A 20,239-nucleotide genomic window follows, 5' to 3' on the forward strand; every position below is an offset into this window, starting at 1 on the left:
TTTAGTGCATATCCCAAAATTTCCCCTTTTTTCAAAAAATACCAATTTTTCATAGAAATGAATGTTTTTTCCATTGAATTTTTTTGATTCCTAATAATAATGGATAATTTGGTTCCTCTACCATAACTTTAAATTGTTTTTCGGTAGTAAGTTTGCAACTGTTACCTATAATAATATGGGTTGACAGATGAAAAACAGGTATAACTCTTTTCAGAGATGGCAGATTGCCTTGATGTTAGATTTTTTGGAATCAGCCTTGAAAAATACCTTGAAATCATGTATCATATGTGTATATAATACCATCGTCTATTTTTGTTAATTTTGAAAATCTCCATTTCACGCTTTGACCTTGAAAATCGCGACTTGCGGACATGAGATTTTTCTAGACTTTTATAGAATGCCAAAACGAAGGTATTGAGCAAAAAAAAATTCTATGAGCATTCATTCCGAGGTTTACCCCTTTTTTCACCTTATTTGACTGTATTAATTTTGTATTTTTACTTTTTCAGAAATAAAAATTTTTTATTTTTTTCCAAAGTAAAATTTTGTTTATCATATTACTTTTATTCCTTAAAGTTCTGAAATACTAAGATTTAAAAAAAAAATCAAGGTATTAATATTTGAGTTGATCTTCTTATTTTTAACTTCTGCTAATTATATTGACAACTGCAGAAGTTACACCTGTTCAAATATTGCAAGGTCAAGAAAAATTAAATCCATCAGTTCCGATTAGAGTTGGTGAGTGAAGCACCAAAAAAATTAAAAAAAATTTCAATGGTCCCACCCAGCCTTAATTTTGTAGGTACGTTATAGATTTTTTGTATGTCACACCCGTAACTTTTCTAGATTGTTTATTCAAAATTTATCACAATTTGACCAGACTGATCTTGCCCTGCCTGCTCTCCCGTTTTGTGGGAAAATGATATTCTTCAACCTTGGCTGAGAAAAGTAAAAATTAGGTATGAAAGACTTCCATTTACAAAGATGCCCTCTTCTTTCTAATTAAGTGAAGCGACCTCCAATGGTTTTTGTATACGATAATTGAGATGATATCAAAAATATTCGTTGCATTGGCATAACATCCACTTAATTACAACAACAACCAACAACAGCAAAAATAAAACGAAAAAAAAACTGCAACACATTGCTAAAAACTTCAACATCAACTAGATGCTTATAAGAAGGAGGAAAACCCGAGGAAACATTTATCTTTTTTTAAAAATGTGTTCCATGTGGATCTTGTTGAAATATCTGTGGCAATCTGTTCGTTTTATCTCAAACAATATGACAAAGATATGCTATAAAGTCATTAAAGTCCCGTGTGGAATTAATTCCAGCATTTGTTTCAACGCATCCACCAAACGACACGATGCGATGATGTCGACGACAACCTCTCTCTTAAGTTGATGTCTCCGTCGGTCGTCTTCGTTGTCGTAGCTCGCCTCGATCTCGTATAAGTTGTTCCATCTTTTGCTCCCGTTCTAAATGTTAGCTTGACTTTGGTCTTCTTGGAATAATTTCGAGCATTTCCGCTTACCGCCCCATGCTACTGGTTGATGTCGTCTTGGTCTCATGTGAGTGATTTATTTGATACGATGTGCTTATGATGCACAGTAGCAGTAGCACAGCAGAATCAGGAGACAAACACCGAGTTAAACAATGACAAGAAAAAAAAAAAAAAAAAAACAGGGGGGATATCCAAGTCGAGCCAAGCCACTTCCATCAACCTAATCCCATACGACATTTTAAGTGTCTTCTTTATTATTTTGATTAAACAATTTTTAATCCGATTTATGCGTTATTCCCTTTCAATGAAATTTTAATTTCCTTTTTTTTCTCCTTCTTCTTCTTGCAGCTGAAAATTGTTGTTGTCTTGTACCAAGTTATATACGCAGCATGCATAATGAGCGAGTGTGAGGAAAACACTTCAGTCTGATGGGTTTTCTGTGTGTTAAAATATATGTGTGCGAGTAAAGGAAATATGAAGGCGATGGGTTGGGGGTGGGTGATAATCCTTAGATCTTGTGAATTGCATCTGTCACTTTCAGGCCCTGATGGAAGCCGAAGCCGAAAACTGGAATTTAAATGTTATGGATGCCGAATGGCATTTAAGAAGAATTAGTGCGCTAGAAAGGCAGAGGAAAAGGATTCATTTTAATTTTAATTACACGAGTGTGACAGGAAAACTTACCCTTGGAAGAAGTCTCTTCTCTCAATGTCTCTTTTCTATAAACGATTGTATGTATGTAAATCGTTTAAAAGAAGCAATGAACATATATACCATCAAGAGCAGCGAATGGTCGCGAGACCCTTTAACATTCAGGGTTGACAGAAGAAATTAATTTGTGTTTTTATAGGTATAATGTTGCTCACTTGACGAAGGAAGGCTTTTCTCACAGATAATTTTTTTTTTTATTTCTTTGTTTTTGGGTTGAAAAGGATATAAAACTTGAAAATAATTGATTGTTCAGCGCAATTCGCTTTTAACATGTTGACAACTTTATTTAATTAATTTTGGTATTTCAAATGAGAATTATTGTATTATCTATATAAATTTCTTCTATCAAGTCATTACTTCTAATTTTCACGAATCTTGGGTTGAATATTCCTAGAAATACTGAAAGGTGTATTAGCTACAAGATACAATGAATAAATACTCTGTTACTGCTTACTTTTAAGAATTTGAGAATTTTTCTTAAGCATCATATCATGACTTTGTAACATCATTTTATTTTGCGTGAGTTTTGAAAATTACAGTAAAATCATTTGAAAATGTCCGATAAACTGAGAAAACCTTTTTATTTATGAATGACTTGAGGTGTTGAGAGCTTTTTCACATTTTCAGCCTTTTTTGAATCGGTCGAATGATAAGTTCCAAAATTGACCTTGTAAGACGTTTTTGATGTTTTTGAAATACGAATTATAGTTTTCCAAGACGCTTCATTATTTGATTTTGTACACTGAAAATACCTAATAAATTTCGTAAAATTACGAAAATCGTTTCATACACTACATATTCGTTGGCCCAGCGAAACTTTCGTTGGCTCAAAATATGTAATTTTTCGTAATATTTTTTTTTTTTTTTTTTTTGGCGGGAGGAAATCTTCAAAAGACACTTGGCAGTATTCGACACCAAGTAGTGTGGGACTCTTAACCACTAAAACCACCTCTTTATCAGGACCAATCTTGAGAGATCGACATCAGATTTTTCTTTCTTAACTTTGTAAAATCACTTTGGGGGAAGTTTAAACTTTTAATACTTTCCCATGTTTTTATAGACCATAAGCTCATGAGGCTTGGTTCTTCTTAATCTCCGAACATGGTTTCTGGTATTCAAGACGGACACCATTTCAGAATTGGTATGACTTTGCAGTCTCTGATTATGCGATACAGCGTATTTTTTAACAACTTCTGTAACCGTTTCTATTTGTAAGTCACGATGTAGATCGCTATTTCTTATGTACCAAGGTGCATTAACTATTCCACGAAGGACTTTGTTTTGGAATTTTTGGATGATTTCGGTATTTGTTTTCTTTGTACAGCCCCATAATTGGATACCATAGGTCCAAACAGGCTTTAGTACTTGATTATACAGCATTATTTTGTTTTGGGTTGATAAATCAGAGTTGTTACCAAGTAACCAGTACATTTTTCTATATTTCAAGTTTAGTTCTTCTCTTTTCTTTTTGATGTGCTCTTTCCACTTTAGCTTTGCATCCAAAGTCATTCCAAGGTATTTGGCCGTATTGGCGTAAGGTACAGCTTGATTATTAATGAATATTGGAATATTGTTTATCTTTTTATTTGTAAAGTTTATATGTGAAGATTTTGTTTCATTGAGTTTGATACGCCATTTTTCGGTCCAATCTCTGACTGTGTCGACGGCATATTGCAGCTTTACTGCTCCCCTAGAGACACATTTGTCGGGTACCAAAATTGCGGTATCATCTGCAAAAGTAGCCATTATGGTGTGATTCCCAACTGGGATATCCCTTGTGTATAGTAAATACAGGGTAGGACCTAGGACACTTCCTTGTGGTACACCGGCTTCTACACAGAGAAAAATATGACCCGCTAAAAACTAACAGATTGCCATATTGTTTTACCGTCCATACATTTCATAAGGAAATCTTATTAAAATCAACGATTAATAAGGTTTTTTTAAGGAGATTTCTTATTATTTTTATAGAGAAAATCTTATTAAAATTTGACTGAAAAGTTGATTTTTTTGCAACTTAGCACTAGAACAAAAATCGCGATCAATATTTTCATGGCAGGTTGGTTCAGGTGGTAAGGTGGGCGACTAATGATTTGAAGTCTCCAGTTCGATTCCCAGCCAAAAAACGCGACACGACTTCAACTTGTTATAACTTTTTTGTTTTAATAGATAGATTAATGAAATTTGTATTGTAGATAGGTAATTAAATAAATAATAATTATAAATTAATTTCATATTCAAAATTCGGAGATAACGTTAAAAAGATGTTCTTTTCCAACACACGTTAGATCTTTTGATCTAGTGCACATACAAATTTGATTTAACTTTAATACGCATGCTGATAACATAACCTTTTTTTTTTATATATCACACATAACGTTACGTGCTCTACAAGTTACACAATCTTAAATTGAAAAAAATTTAAAAATACCTCAAAACACCTGTGGAGATCTGTTGGCGATGACCAGCTACCAGTGTAGGAAGTCCGTAATCTCAGTCTGGAAATTCGACATGGTTGACTTTAAAAAATTCTAACTTCTCTTGTAGACATCTTTGAAATAAGATTTATACATCATTATACAAGGTGAAACAATAAGCTTTCACATGTTATAAAATTTTGTATAGGTTGTCAAACAAAAAAATTGATTTAATAGCATGAGGACATAAAAATAAATGTTTTTTTTTGCTTTTTGGATGAAATTTCATCGAGTTTAAAAAATTCTAGCTCTTTTTGTAGATGTCTCATAGACCTGATCGATATATATATTTTGAGCTTTGACATTAAGCTTTTAGATGGTATAAAATTTATAGTAGGTTGTCATATAAAAAAAGTGATGGAATAAAAAAAAGTTATATTTTTCGATGTTTTTTTAGCAAGAAAAATGATTTTTAAGGTTTCACTTCAACCACGTGTGAATTGCACACATGATTTTTTTTAATTTTTTTGCAGACTTTAAAACAATAAGGAAAACCCGATTGTTTTAATAAGGTTTCCTTCTTGGATGAAAACCATAGAGAAATCTTATTGTTTTTGTTCTATTTTATGTGGTCTATTTTTCTCTGTGTATTTTCTTCAATTCCGAATATTCTTGATCGTACCTTACTCTAAACAATCGGTCTGAGATGTACGATTTTAATATTTCATAGTACTGTCTGGGAAGATCCCTTTGCAGTTTGTACTTCGTAATATGAAAACCTTCATCAATTAATGAAAACGTTTCATACACTTTTTTTCCCTTTTTAGTGCCAAAAAATCCAATTCAATGAAAAGATTTATCAATTAACGAAAAATTTCATACTCATTTAAAAAAATAAAAATAAGAATTTTTTCCTTACTTTATCAAAGTTTTAATTAAGTAACAAAAAATTCATTAACTTATGAAATTCAACATTAACTAACGAAAATCTTCATAAGCTTATGAAAATTGACAAGGTGTCTCACGATAAGTCTACTGATGAGTCCAAGACCAAGTGAGCTCCACCGGGTCGAAACGCCAATTTTTTGTTTGGACTGTATTAAATTAATAATTTAACAAATCCAATAAATATACTATAATCTACTAAAAAAATAATTAATACAACGAAAAGTTTCGCTAACGAATATTTTTTCGTATTTAAATTTTAAGGATTTGGTTCAGTATATACTTACTGGTAACAACGTTCTGAAATACAGAAAGGGGGAGAATCATATTTAACTGCAAAGTAGTTAAAGAGTTAACAGTACTGAAGCATTTGGACCCAAAGCCTTACTTACTTTCTTACGAAGTTTAGAAACAAAATATGTATAAAAAGTCGGATCTCAAAAGATTTGCCCATGCCTCAAAAATCACGTCCCTTACTAACTTTTGCAGACACTTTGTGGCGGATTAAAAAAAAACTACACCGAAAAAAATTTTGATAATAACAGCTATAAAATTAACATTTTTGAGTTACAAAAGTCGTCCAACAATTAAAATATCAATTTTAATATTTTATCATATGAAAATTTCACTTTGACAATTAAAATATCAATGTTGACTGGATTTTACGCTTTAGTTCATTATAATGAAACATATTTCTTTCTTTTTCTTTTTTATTATTTTTATTAGGTATTTTAAGTATTTTCTTTCTTTTTTAAAAACACTACTGAAAGGGAATATTCTTTACAAAATAATGGTGATATTATTTTTTCTATTATAGGTGATATAATTGTTTTGTTATTTTCTCCCAAACTATGTAAAGTAAATTCTTTTTGCCGATTAAATTTTCTCAGTAAATCATACATTTAATTTTCGAAAAAACATAAAGCGCCCTTAAATTAGTACACATTAAGAGTTTTTTATTTAATATTTTTCAATAATTTGGAATAGAAATTGATATGAAAAAATGATAGTAAAATATCAAAAAAAATTCCAAAATGTGACATTTAAATATCATCCTGATAATAAAAATATTGTTTTAACATTTTAAATATCATAAAACACATTTTATAGAGTATTTTTGGCTGATATTTAAAAAAAATGTTAATTTGATATTTAAAAAATGTTTAATTGATATTGGTTTTTTTTTCGGTGTAATCTCATTAATTGTAGCTAATTAGATGCTTATTTGTTGCGCAAACCAAAAATTTGTATAGCTCGTATAGTTTTTGAATTATGGAATTTTCCGCCAAAATGCGTCTGAAATGATTAAAAACAAAGATAAGCCAACCTTCAAATTTGTAGCTTTTTAAATGCTTTTCAATTCCACAAACTTGGTTTTTACAACCTCAACTTTTTTTCTGTTATTCAAAATTCCGCTAAAATAAGAAAAGTGGAGACATTTTTAAAAACTAGCTTTTTCAATTTTTTTCTTTTGCCAATTAAAAATGTTCGCTCAAACAAAGCTTTTAAAGTCCAAACAAAATGCGAAATTAAAAATTTGAAGTAACCTAGCCTCAGATGAAATGCGAAAAAAAATTAATTTTGTAGCTCCTAGAAGTCATATTATATTTCAATTTTAGTTCTGTTTGTTTACTGCCTAAAACAAAATTATCCCTACTTTTTTCAACTTTTTTAACCCAATTCCTGTTTGGGTACTCCGAAACTCACAAAAAAGATGTCCATGAGAGAGAAAAAACTTTCCCCTTCTTGCGAATTTCTGCCCAAAAAATTTTATCGGACAAAAATCTAAAATCTGTCTAAAAGGTAGTGCTTTCTCTGTTTTTCTTTATTTGTCGCACAACATAAACAAAACAAACTACAAGCATGGCGGTTCGGATTTTTTCAGCGTTTTTGTAGTAAAGGGCTTTATTTTATAAATATTTTATAAAAATAAAAATAAATAAATTGCACGACTGGGGTCGCACGTACTTGTTCTTATGGTAAAAGTTACTCTAATGTTAAAGTTTTTCACTGAACAAAATAAGGGAAAATTTAAAATTTGATATTTTCACGGAATTTCGTTAGTGGTGCAAAAAAAATAAAATCTGTTTTTATAAATATAATTAAATGCCGTTTTAAATGATCTTTTACAAAAAACCTAAGTATGCCATTTTTTTTTCTAGAATAAAAAAGGAATTTTTAGAAAAAATTTTTCGAAAATAGTTAGAGCCGTTTTTTAGAAAAATAATTTTTTATATATAAAAATTTTCTAACATTTTTCAAAAAAAAGTTGATATGCAATTTTGGATAAATAATTAATTTACACATAAAAACAAAATTTCAAAATTTTTCACCAACTCGTTTCCAAAAAATTGATTTTTCAAAAAAAATGTTTGAAATATTTTTTAAAAACCCAAAAATGTGTTTTTTGAAAAATTAAAATTTTTTTTTTAAATAATGATTGTTTAAACGTTTCTGTATTAAAAAATTGGTCGAAATCTGTTTTGTCGTTTTTGAGAAATTCATAAATCCAAAAAACCGTTCTATGGCAGGTACCGTTAGTTTTGGTCCTAACGTGTTATCTGTATTATCTTCCCATAAACATGGTAAATTTGTTTTCTTCGAGCTCAATGCAAAGGGTACTTTTGCTAACAAAGTTTTTGATGAAAGAATGGCATTTCCAAATTCAGACTTTTTGGAGTCAATCCCCGATTTAAAGTGAATTCTTCAAAATGCGTCTATTTTTTTTTGTGCATTTTTTTTTTTCATTTTTTGTCCATTTATGGTAAATTTTGAATAGTATAATTGTATAATTATATTTTTGTGTTTTCATATTTGGTAATTTTTAGTTTCCAGTGATAAATTCAGTTCTCCACAAATTTTTTAACAGATGCACTAATTTCAATGTTAAGTTCCGCCGTTTTGCCCAATTTTTTACAAATCGGGGCCTTAACAAGTCTGTCAGTTTTATACGTGCTTGAAACACGTAAAATGCATTACTTAACCTTACCAACGTTGAAAACGAACGTTTGTCAAAATATTTGTTTCCCTCAAAAATTAGTACTTTTTATACAAAAAATGCAGCCTCGAAGCATAATACCATCTATATGACTAACATTGCCCATCATGAGATTCACCATAATATACTTAATAAATAACCGTCAATTTACTTATTTTATGTTTAACCGTTACATATTATTCTCATCAGTTAGAAAAATGTTCATTTTGTCAAAATACTTTTTCCGACCATTGTATATCGCAAGTAAAAAAAGTGTTTAAAAACAATATAAAATGTTTTGATATTTTTCGTTTCTTTATTTTTTTTTAATTGGTGTTGCTATTGTTTGTTTTAATTTTTGTTGTTCAAAAAGTAGCAGAACATTTTGTTCTAAAAGCTTTTGGATACTTTTACACAATTTTTCTTTCTCCTTAAATTTTGACAAGTTTCATATTTAAAAAAAAAAAGCCCTTCCGGTTCATTGTAATAATGCACAAAAGCATCAAAAAAATAATAATTTTCCTATTTTTGTCTGCTTCAGAATTATTTTTGCGGAAAATTTGGCAACAAATAAGCAATTAATTATTTTTTTTTTTGATTCCGCCACAAAGTGTCCGCCATAGAATAAAGAACTTCTTAAAGGGAATTTTCAACTCAATGGAATGGATCGGGAAGAAAAAAAATACAAAATGAAAAAGTCCCGATCTTTCCCTATGTCGAATTTATGAACCTCATAATCTTTCATTATTAGTAAAACACAACACTTTTTTTTTTACTAAACAATATTTTTGAATTTTTATTTAACATTATCACTATCTTAATTAAAAAATTATCTCGGTAATACACAATAAAACTAATGGATTTTCAGTTTACACAGGTATAAACTTAATATCGATGTCTCCAGTCAAGTAATATCTTGGTGAAGATCTACTCAAGTATTTGGGATACTGAGTTTGCTTACAGGCTTTCAATTCGAAATTTTTAATAATGTCAAAAATACTTGCTTTACATTGCATTTGTGCCAATCGAAGTCCTGAAAAAAAATTATTTTTAAAAGATATTAGAAATTATGTTTATTAATTTATTGAAAAGGTTAACAAACCTGCACAAATTCGTGGACCATCACTAAATGGAATGAATTGTCCTTGTTGACTAAATTTCTTCGCTTGACCATTATCAAAACGTTCTGGAATGAATTCTTCTGGATCAGGATAAAATTCCGGATCATGATGGTATGAAAAACATGGAATGTGAACAATCATTCCAGGCTGGATTTTTGTACTTTGGTTTTCGTTGATTTCAAGATCAATTTCTTCAGTGCAAATTTTTGACAAAATTGGATTCGGGCTGAAAATTCGAATTGATTCTGAAATAGACAGAAAAATATAGGGTTTGTACGAGTGCTGACTTATATATAAAAATCATACACTTACCACTTATACATTGATCCAAATATTCTAGATTCATCAAGGTCTTGAAATTGATTTCTCCATCATCGTTCATATTCTCCTTGATTTCCATTCTCAGTTTTTCTTGAACTCTTTGATCATAAGCTAACTGAAATCAAAGAGGTTAATAAGTGGCATCCTTGAGGGTTGACTTTTTCAATATCTTACCAAAAACAAGGTATGAAGAATCACGAAAGCCGTTGTATCAACAGCATCCAAAACAACTGACATACTATGAACCACAACATCCATGTTGCTAAGATTTTTCTTTTCCTGCAATTTTAGAACGTAATTCAAAAAGTCAAAACGATCATTTTTGTTCTTTAATCGCATATCAATGGCAATCTTTTGCATATCAATGAAATAATTGTCAGTATCTTGATCAAAAAATCGATCTTTGACGATTTTTTTCAAACACGGTACCAAACCGAGAAGATAGAATTGTTCGATTTGTTTGAAAGACAAATCCATAAGATTCCTCGAATGATTGTACATTGGGTTTGTTGGAATTCCAGATGTGAATACATTGGCATCAATACCATAGACGAAATTTGCTACAAAGTCGACGACATACTTATAGGAGAGCTAATAAAAGTTTTTGAAAGTTATGTTAGTTTGGGGTTTAAGTCTTATTTTGTAGTGCTAACCGATTCAATTTCAATAATTCCTCCAGTTTTAACAATTTCAGTGTTGATAAAATTTGTCATTCTATGATTTATTTGGGTAAGTATTGGGTAAGTTTGCTGAAGCTGAAAGGAAAGAAGTTGTGTTACTGTTTTTAGTACTAAAATGCCTTAAAGATAAAAAACATTTTGAATTATTTTAAAAATCATACAAAAATATGTAACACCAAAAATTGTTATAATTTGTTATTATTTATTAGTACCTACAAAAAAAAAAAATTAAAAAAAAAATGTTAGTTAGGTACCTATTGCAAAAAAAATCAATGAAGTTTTTTTTTTACAATTTTGACTATTTAACCTTTAATAACACTGTGCAAGTCAAAATTTTAGACGTTAGCACCATTGACTGTTTCCCAATATTTCGGATATGAGGAATCGATTGACTTTATTAGTTTTTCGATCTATCGGGACGACTTCGAACAAAATGTTGTTCGGAAGTTTTTTTAAAAATAATTTTAAGAATTTTGACCGGTTTAGAGTCTTTTTTCTTGTTTATATTACTATTAATTTTGCTCAAACTTTATTTACTACCAGCATAAAGGCAATACAAAGAATTTCGAGCAATTTATTTAATAGTTTAGCAATTTTTTTGAAAAAAATTCAAGAAATTGTATTGTTATCGTTTTATTATGTTTTAGAGGAGTAACTAAAGTAAATTACATACAGATCCAATTTTGACGATTTCTGATCTTAAACGTCGATAATTTAAAATACTTTAACATCTATGGGTTTAAAATTGCCGGTGTTGCCGTTTGTTTTTTAATACTAAAGAAAAACAATGTCTAACATTTCATTAATTAAATTATAATTAAAATAATAATTAAAAATTTAATGATATGTTTTTCAAAAATTGGTCCTGTAACTCAGAATTGAAAAAAAGTAATTTTTTTCTCAATAAATTACCTATAATATGTTCATATTCAAAAATTGTTGGCCACATTTATTGTGACTTTACTTCTAAATACGACTATGAATATGCCCCTATGTATTTTGGCATAATATCGTCATAATTTTGATTTAAAACAATTATGTTTTTGGGCCGTTATAATCGGTACCTACATGCATAAAATCGTTTTTTTTTTCTGTCTGATTTTCTTGATTTCTCTTCTTAACCGATTTGGACGCAATTTTTTTACAAGAAAGATTAAGAAATGTCAAAATTAAGAAAAAAAAAATATTTTTTTTTTTTTAATTAAATTTTTAAAACAGATCTACATATTATATACCTAATAAAAACTAATTCAATCCTAGGTTTCAAATCATCGAAATTTCAAAATAACGATGATTTGAAACGTCTTTTTCAAGACTTCGAATTTTTTGAAGTTTTAAAATATTTAAAAATAAAAACCAACCAAAACAAACAAAACCTTAACATTTTTAAGATTAAATTCTCAAAATTAGAAGATAGAATACTCTCCCTGAAGAAGACTGTAAACACGGTCGAAACGTCGGAGACAAAATAGAAAAAAACTTATAAACCAGACCTAAAGCCCACCTAGGATTGAATTAGTATTCAAAAATAAGATCACGAAAATAGGAATTATTATACCTAATAAATTTATTGAAACAATCAAAACAAAGTTTCAAAAAATTCACTATTTTTATATTTCCTGTTAGCTGGAATACAATTTTTTAAAAGTTATCATAAATAAAAAAATTTATTTAAAAAAACGGCTCTAACGATTTTCAAAAAAAAAAAATCTATAGGTATTTTGTTCGGTTTTGGACTTCAAGAACTTCACGTGGTAGTGAAATTTTGACTTATCTACGAATCGTAGGGTTGCCAGTCGTCCGGATTTTCCCGGACATGTAGGGGAGAGTGGCGGACAGTGAGACGGTGCAAACAGTGAGACAATCCATTTTTCTCTTTTCTGAAAATAAGCACAGTAACGCTAGTTTGGGTCAAAACGTTTATTTCCCCGTCTGCGTCTTTTAATTTTGTCCCGACTTAATTAAAGCTGTCCATTTTCCCCCGCCGTAAAATATCACACAAAATCAGGTGAAAGTAGTTTTTGGAATGTTATAAAAAGAGTGTATAACACAAAAAAATTTTGGTTAGTGGACAGAACTTTTTTTACATATGTATTATATTTATATGTTCTTTCATAAAAAAATATCATTGAATTAGAATTCCTTCTCGTTTTCTGTAATTTTACCTATATTTTTCCGAAAAATGACAAAAAGTAAACAGTGAGACATTATTAAAAAGCAAACAGTGAGACATAGGTTTTTTAAAAAGCAAACAGTGAGACATATAGATTTTAAAAAAATCTATTATTTTAGCATGACTTCAAAATGATTTCGTATTGTTTTTTCTTTCATTTTTTTTTGGCTTTTTGTTTTTTTTTTTTGAATAAATGGGTTAAAGTAACATAAATTAATTAAGTATATACTTGTCAATTACCTAATTATTTGACGTTTTCGTTATTTTTTTTTTTCACCTAAGAATGTCTCACTGATCGCACCCCTTTCAAACAGTGAGACGTTTTGACTTTTTCTACATTTTAGTCCAATGTGATGCCCTCATTCATTCTTTAACTATAAGTTTTTTTGCAACATTAAGATAAAATATGTCTTAAACTAACTTCAAAGTTTCGTTAAGCTATCTCGAAAACATTCTAAGATATACCAATTTAAAAAAAGGGTGTCTCACTGTCCGCCACTCTCCCCTACTCTTTTTTGGCTGTGTGGGGGACGTCCGGGATAGTTTCTATCAATTGTCCGGGATTGTACTCTTTTCTAGCCTTTAAGTACTTGTATGCTACTCTTAATTCATTTAGCCCTAATTTTTCAATCGTCAGTTAGACTATCATAAGAATAAATGTCAATATAAAAAAAAAACTTTTATTCCTAGGAATAAGCTCTGAGGTTTATCTGACTATTGAAAAATTGGCCCTTATTATTCAAAAAACGAATCGAGTTCATTAAAAGCGAGGCGTTTTTATTTTGGTTTATTATCTGCTCAATTCTGTTTTGTATTCTGTTCCAATATAATCAAAACTCAAAAATATACAATATGGCAAAATTTTAAACGATTAAGGAAAAAATCTAAAGCCACTTAAGTAAGTTGCTAAGTCAAAAAGACCATTTCTTTACTTAGTAACTTACTAAAAATTTTATTTGTATTTAACTAAATCGTTTAAAATTTTGCGCAATTGGTTTTCAATGGAATTTTAAAATTTTTTTAACTAGAATTGCATTGCAACTTTTGCAGTATTATAGCTCAAATGTTTATTATAATACTATACCGAGAAGGCCAAACTTTGTCTCAGAGTTTTTTATTTATTTTTTTATTTGTGAAAAAATAAGAAAAAAATGCTACGGGAACAAGGGTTAAAAATGTAATTTTTAAGGCTTAACTACATTGGCCAAAAAGTGAAAAAGTGAAAATTTTCAAACGCATTTTTGTATACTCTTTTTCACAAAACAATTGCGCTAGCCAGAAAAAAAATATTTTCACTTTTGTACTTTTTCAAAAAGTGGTGTATGTAGTTAAGCCTTTAGTTAAATTTTAATAGGATTGTTCGGTTATTTTTTTTTTATAAAATAATGCATTTTTTTTGTCCTAGTTTTGTACTCTTTTTTTTGTCCTTATTTGTCCGGGAAAGTCCGGGATTTTGCATCTCGATTACTAGTTTCGTCAAAATATATCTGGCAACCCTAACGAATCGGCACACGAAAATACTTTAGAAAGGTATGGTTTGGTTCAAGCTGTAATTTTTTTGCCAAACAGTGTTATTAATGTAATTTTGAAACAGTTTTATTAATTATAAGCAGATAACAAAATTTAAAAAAAAAAAACAGCCAAACAATTTTCCAAAATTTTTAAAATTGTATTTTAGTTTTTTTCAAATTAAAAAAAAATAAATTTGTTTTTGATCATTTTACATTCACCACCGATGTCTTAACAAAATATAAATTTTTAAATATTAAAATATTTATAAAAGAAAACAATGATTTGGGAAAAAAATCATTAAAATATCGATCTAGTTTAAAAAGTGCATTGGAATAAATTTTTCAAAATCGATAAAATTAAACTTTTCCAAAATGTTTATATCCAAAAAGTCCTTAGAAAGTCTCCAAAACATACAAACATTATTTGGCATTTCGAAAACCACTTTTTTCACATTCACTTTTATCCTTATGATGTATGATTGGTTACCACACACTTTAAGAGTTCGTTGCCTTTTAATACCACTCATAAACTTGGATGTAAGATTTTTAATTTTTTTTTTTTTTAATTTTGAATTTAAATTAGGTTTTTAATAAGAAATATACTAACTTAAATTTAAATAGCTAAATAAATGTTTTTTGGACTTGAAAAAATAAAGCTAAATATCCTTCTATCTAAACCGTGAAAAAAGCATCAGCTTTTCTTTTCCCCAATTACATGTACATATTTTGATATTTTTTTTTTTGGTTTAAATAACTATATTTTAAAAAATCCTACTAATAAGATATGAATCACTCAAAACGAAATATTTAAAATAACAAATTAGTTTTCAATAGGTATACTAACCTTACTATCACTTATTCCAGCAATAAAATCATTTCGTCTTTCTTTCCAATCTTCATCGGTGCGGGTTATAAATGGATGATGAATTGACACTTTTTCTGTTTTTCTATTACCCTGTTAACACATTTTAATAAGAATTTATATTTAGCTATTGCCACTACCATTCTTATTTTCACAATATTCTTACCCACAACGATAGTTCATTGTTACTGAACGATTTAAATTTATTTGTCAAAATGTCTCGTGCAAGAAGTGGATCCAAAAGTAAAACGACTGGATTTCTTGTCATGAATATGCCAATAAATCTATCACCAGTTTTTTTGAATTTTCTACAAGACACACAAAACATTTGGTCAAAACTCAGCAATATCTATCAAAATTCTAATAAACTCACTCATATATCTCAGAAACTTCAAAATTATAATTTCGATGTTTTCTCACAAGACTTGGTAAATTACCAAAAAGAATTGTTGGCTTCGGACCATTTACATTGCGACTTTTCCAATAATTAAAATTCCACACTAAATAAAAATACACTAATCCAATAATACTGGAACCTAAAACGATAAAAACTGCTAAAGAGCTATCCATTGAACTGAAGTAATCAAAAAAGACTGACAAAGGCTTGACTGGAACATTGGACTTAATATAACATTTTGAGCTCATCACTCGATGAGTTTACAAATAACATCAAATTAAACTATTCTTGTTAAATTATTAAATTAAAAAATTTCAATCGTTTCTATGTAACTTTATTGGTTTTTGTAGCATCTTTACCGGTTTTAATTGACAGTTTAACACCCATTGTATATTTCCCACAATAAAAATGCTAGCGGCAAAAACGTGCTCTTAAAATTATATATTTGATGGCACATGTCTGTGCAAAAATGCATATGATTTGACTAATGGTTTGGGATTATGTATATATTTTTAGAATTGATTAATAAATTATTATAATTGTTTAGTATCTCAAAAGATTTAGCTTTAAAAGCTAAGGTTATTCGGGACAAAGGAAAGACAGATAATTTATTTCTATCGTACAATTATTAAAATGTTTGTCTACGTCAGAGACCATAAACACTTAAAAGTTGCAAAGTGGATAAAGCACATGATGTCTGTAAGGTAAACAAACCAATTCCCCCGAAAGAAAGCCAAAGCCGCCGACCCAATAAATTATAGTATAACCCGCTCTTTCGATATATTAATTTTGTAGAATTTTAATTTATGACATCTGTGAAAAGTGAAATCAAAATTTTGGCACACACATGCCGGCAAATAAAAGTGTCAAATCCGCCAAAAGAACACAAAAAAGTAGTTTGATTGGTTATTTTCGGTCGCACATGTCTTTGAAATCTCCATGACTAATTTGTTTGGAATTATGAAAGACAATTCACTTAATAATTTATTTGGGTAGACTAAAAATTAGTCTCTTGCTGAATTTTAAGTTGGGTTCATGGAAACCAACTTTTATTTTGAAAAAAAAAAAAAAAATAAAATATTGACGAAAGCGAAAAAAGTTTAAATATTTTTGGATACTCGATGAGATGCATAATGGTTATTTTTTTCACCTCAAAAATCACTAAAAATAAAATTTTTTATTCGGTGTAAAAATTGTTGGTTTTGCAAGGTTGTTTGCCAAAAGTTAGTTCAGGATAGCCCAATTTTTTTTTTGCTACCCTAGACTAAGTTTAATAATAATAGGTAATTATAGAAGGATTATTTTTTATTCACCTAAAAAAAAAAAAAGTACGCATACACCACAGTGACCCTTTTAATTTAAAATTTAGAAAAAGTAAATCCACTGGTTTGGGCATTGCACGTCAAACGACATTTTTCTATTGTTATCCACATCCACAACACCACAAACAACAACAACAACAACAACAACAACAACAACAACAACAACAACAACAACAACAACAACAACAACAACAACAACAACAACAACAACAACAACGATAACGATAACGATAACGATAACGATAACGATAACGATAACGATAACGATAACGATTACGATTACGATTACGATTACGATTACGATTACGATTACGATTACGATTACGATTACGATTACGATTACGATTACGATTACGATTACGATTACGATTACGATTACGATTACGATAACGATAACAATAACAATAACAACAACTTTCATAATTTACAAGCCTTTCAAGAAGTTAACCTCACAATAACTATCATGTGTAATATTCCCTTATGTGAAATTGATTGGTAAACCGAAATTGGAATAAAAACTAACTTCAAAAATTCGTGTATTACTTACATATTTATGTCTTATTACTGTCTTCTACTATTTACAACTTTTATATCAAAATCACTTAAAAAAAACTATAATTTCTTTCAAATTTCTGTGAAAAAAATACAAAAATTCTCTTTTTCAACAAGTTTACAATTCCCTTTTATGATGCCATCAACTTGCATGTTTATTCCCAAAAGACCCCCATTTTTATTCTCAAGAACTGGAAACATCTTTACCTAAGTGATTCTCCAGAACAAAAAAAAAATAAAAATTTCGTAAGTTAGTTGAATTGTATAAAGAGAGAAACTTTTTTTTAAATGCTATCACGTTCACAAACCAGATAAACTGTCAAATTAACCTGTCAAATTAGTCGCTTCAACGAAAATACAAAAAAAATACCAAAAAAAAAAAAAAAAAGACGAAAAATTGAATTGAAAACTTCCACCGAAAAAATATTTAAGCAAACAGAGAAATGAAAATTGAAAAATATCTTGCTCCTCTGAAACAGGACGCGCAAGCACTTAAAACGGTCACACAATTCGCATCGTCATATTCTTTTGCATGTTCGGTACAATACCTACACACAAATAGAGATATAACTGGCGACTTGTGCTCCTGTGCCAGAGAGCAATCTAAATTCCATGAGTGTCCGTTTAAAAACCATCAAACCTTACCACAACCATTCCATTCCATCCAATATATCTACTTTACCTTCCTTGAATATAACTGTTTTGTTGATGACGAGGAAGAAGAAGAAGGTCCCCCCTTTTAGATTGGCCAGGGCCAAAAATTTAGTTCATTTCATTTCATCCAGCACAGCTCAGCGACTAATGAACTTGCCCAAATGCTTGTGTCATGAAACGTACTTCATCATCACGACGAATGACAAATGGCCCTTCTCCAATTCAAAAATTGATATGTCGAATGTCGATAAAGGTACCTACATACAACATGACAACTCTTGTCGTTTGTCGCTTTGCCCAAGAGTATCCATCCCCTGCTCCAGTATCATATCAGCAATTAGGCTTCGCCTTTAAGCGACTGAAATTCTTTCAATTTTCAAAATTCTATCATGTCGTAGAGTGGCGCACAGTGCGATTCCGACTGCTGTTGGTTATAAAGGTATATACAATCGCACCCATTCCACCGACATGACGACGACACAGAGGAGACCCAGGATCCTGGGCTAACTCTTTTCTTCTACACACACAACCTAGCGACATCTCAATTATTTATCTTAATTACAGCGAAGCAGAGAGTTGTTTCTGGTGAAAACCAATCCCATGGAGAATGTTGTCCAATAGTTGCAGTTGCATTGCACGGAACTTTTGAAGTTCAACTATAACCAGGGTCCAGAGAGAGAGAGGGTATCGAGATAAGTAAGATGAGGATATTTCGAGGTATTTCATCCTGGACCATCATCATCAGGCTAACCAGCAGAAGTGAAGGGAGGGGGGGGGGGGGGGGGGCAACAATATTGTTCCAAATAAATTGCATTGGTCATTTTTTGTATGTCTTTTGTTTCTAGAGATGGGGGGTAGAAAGAGGGGGAAATGAGACACCATTTTCAATTTATAAATCTGCCCCACCAGTGAAATAGACAAGGTCATAACCTGATCATTATGGTGGTGATGGTGCGAAATAAAATGCAGTGACACGTTTTCCAAACAGAAAAAAGAGCAAATGCTTTATTTTATTTTGTCAGCCATGCTACACAGAGAAATGGTTGAAAGTTCAAGCAGGCCCGTAGTTGGTAGAAATTATTAAATCAGGGGGTGAACTTAGCAATGTTTTATTCAATTAATTATTTTTTTTATATGTATAAAATGAAGACTCTTTTTCCGAATGACATCTTAAGGTTTAAACTCAATACTCCTTCTGTTAAAAAAAGGGGGGGGGGAGGTTATTGTATACCCCGACACCATGTTTCGCAACAACATACGAGTACTTTTAAGAAAAAACACGTTCAGTTTTCCTTGATAACGGACTTATTGAAACGAAATAGCAAAAAAAGGGAGGGTTTCTCATCTCCATCCCCCCCCCCCCCTCCAACTTACAAAACTTACAAAAATTTGTAAATTCCTACCTAAATTAACAAGGAAAGGAGTAATAATCCTTAAAAACTATCTTTTGAAGAATTTTAAATGACTAATAAAACGTGGGGGGGGGGGGGGGAATTGTGTAGAGAGTATGGGAAGGGTCAGGTTAGTTGTTTTTGAGTATTTATATAACTTTCAAAAACTACATAAATATGTTTTCTTTGCAGTTTTTTTGGGGAGCGATTTGGGACATGCCCTATTGGTAAAAAAAATTCCCAGGACTACGGCCTTGAGACAAAAAGGATATTTAATAAATATATATAAAAAATAAAACTGTCAAAATGTCATTGGGGGAAAAATTCTGAACTTGAATTTATTGATTCAATTTCGTTTGTTTCTCCTTGGTGTGTTTTTTGTATGCAAGCAAATAATTTTTGATTTTTTTGTTTTTGATTTTTGTTGGTTTGGTGTTTTGTTTGCTTTTCGTTAAAAAAGGGACAGTTTAATAAATCAAAAAAAAAAAAAAAAAAAAATAGGGAGAATATGTCGATGATGTTTGATGCACACCGAGAGGATGGAAAAATATATTTCAATGTGCAATCGAGTGATGTGAGTGCTTAATTGGGTTCGACCTTCATCAAAATGTTGCAATTCGAATTTTTGAGACGAAATGAAAATTTATGAAGGACCTTGAGTGTAGTTTTTGGTTTTTTTTTTTACCATGTTTGTTTTA

The 20,239-nt window shown here is 30.0% G+C and overlaps 2 protein-coding genes across 2 annotated transcripts; both read right to left on the minus strand.

The window, feature by feature from the left end:
- Positions 1-9,389: 9,389 nt before the first annotated feature.
- LOC129912492 (probable cytochrome P450 309a1) lies at positions 9,390-10,124 on the minus strand. Its single transcript, XM_055990757.1, has 3 exons — positions 9,991-10,124; positions 9,660-9,923; positions 9,390-9,590 (listed from the first exon to the last, which is right to left on the minus strand). Exons 1-3 carry the CDS (start codon positions 10,076-10,078, stop codon positions 9,427-9,429), a joined length of 516 nt encoding a protein of 171 aa, XP_055846732.1. The 5' UTR covers positions 10,079-10,124; the 3' UTR covers positions 9,390-9,426.
- A 37-nt stretch (positions 10,125-10,161) lies between these two features.
- LOC129909745 (probable cytochrome P450 28a5) lies at positions 10,162-15,805 on the minus strand. The gene is made up of 5 exons (XM_055986816.1): positions 15,599-15,805; positions 15,392-15,533; positions 15,208-15,318; positions 10,653-10,754; positions 10,162-10,590 (listed from the first exon to the last, which is right to left on the minus strand). Exons 1-5 carry the CDS (start codon positions 15,793-15,795, stop codon positions 10,162-10,164), a joined length of 981 nt encoding a protein of 326 aa, XP_055842791.1. The 5' UTR covers positions 15,796-15,805.
- Between the last annotated feature and the right edge of the window lie 4,434 nt (positions 15,806-20,239).

This window comes from Episyrphus balteatus, chromosome 2 (genome assembly GCF_945859705.1).
Source record: "Episyrphus balteatus chromosome 2, idEpiBalt1.1, whole genome shotgun sequence".
In the NCBI taxonomy this organism is placed as follows: Eukaryota; Metazoa; Arthropoda; class Insecta; order Diptera; family Syrphidae; genus Episyrphus; species Episyrphus balteatus.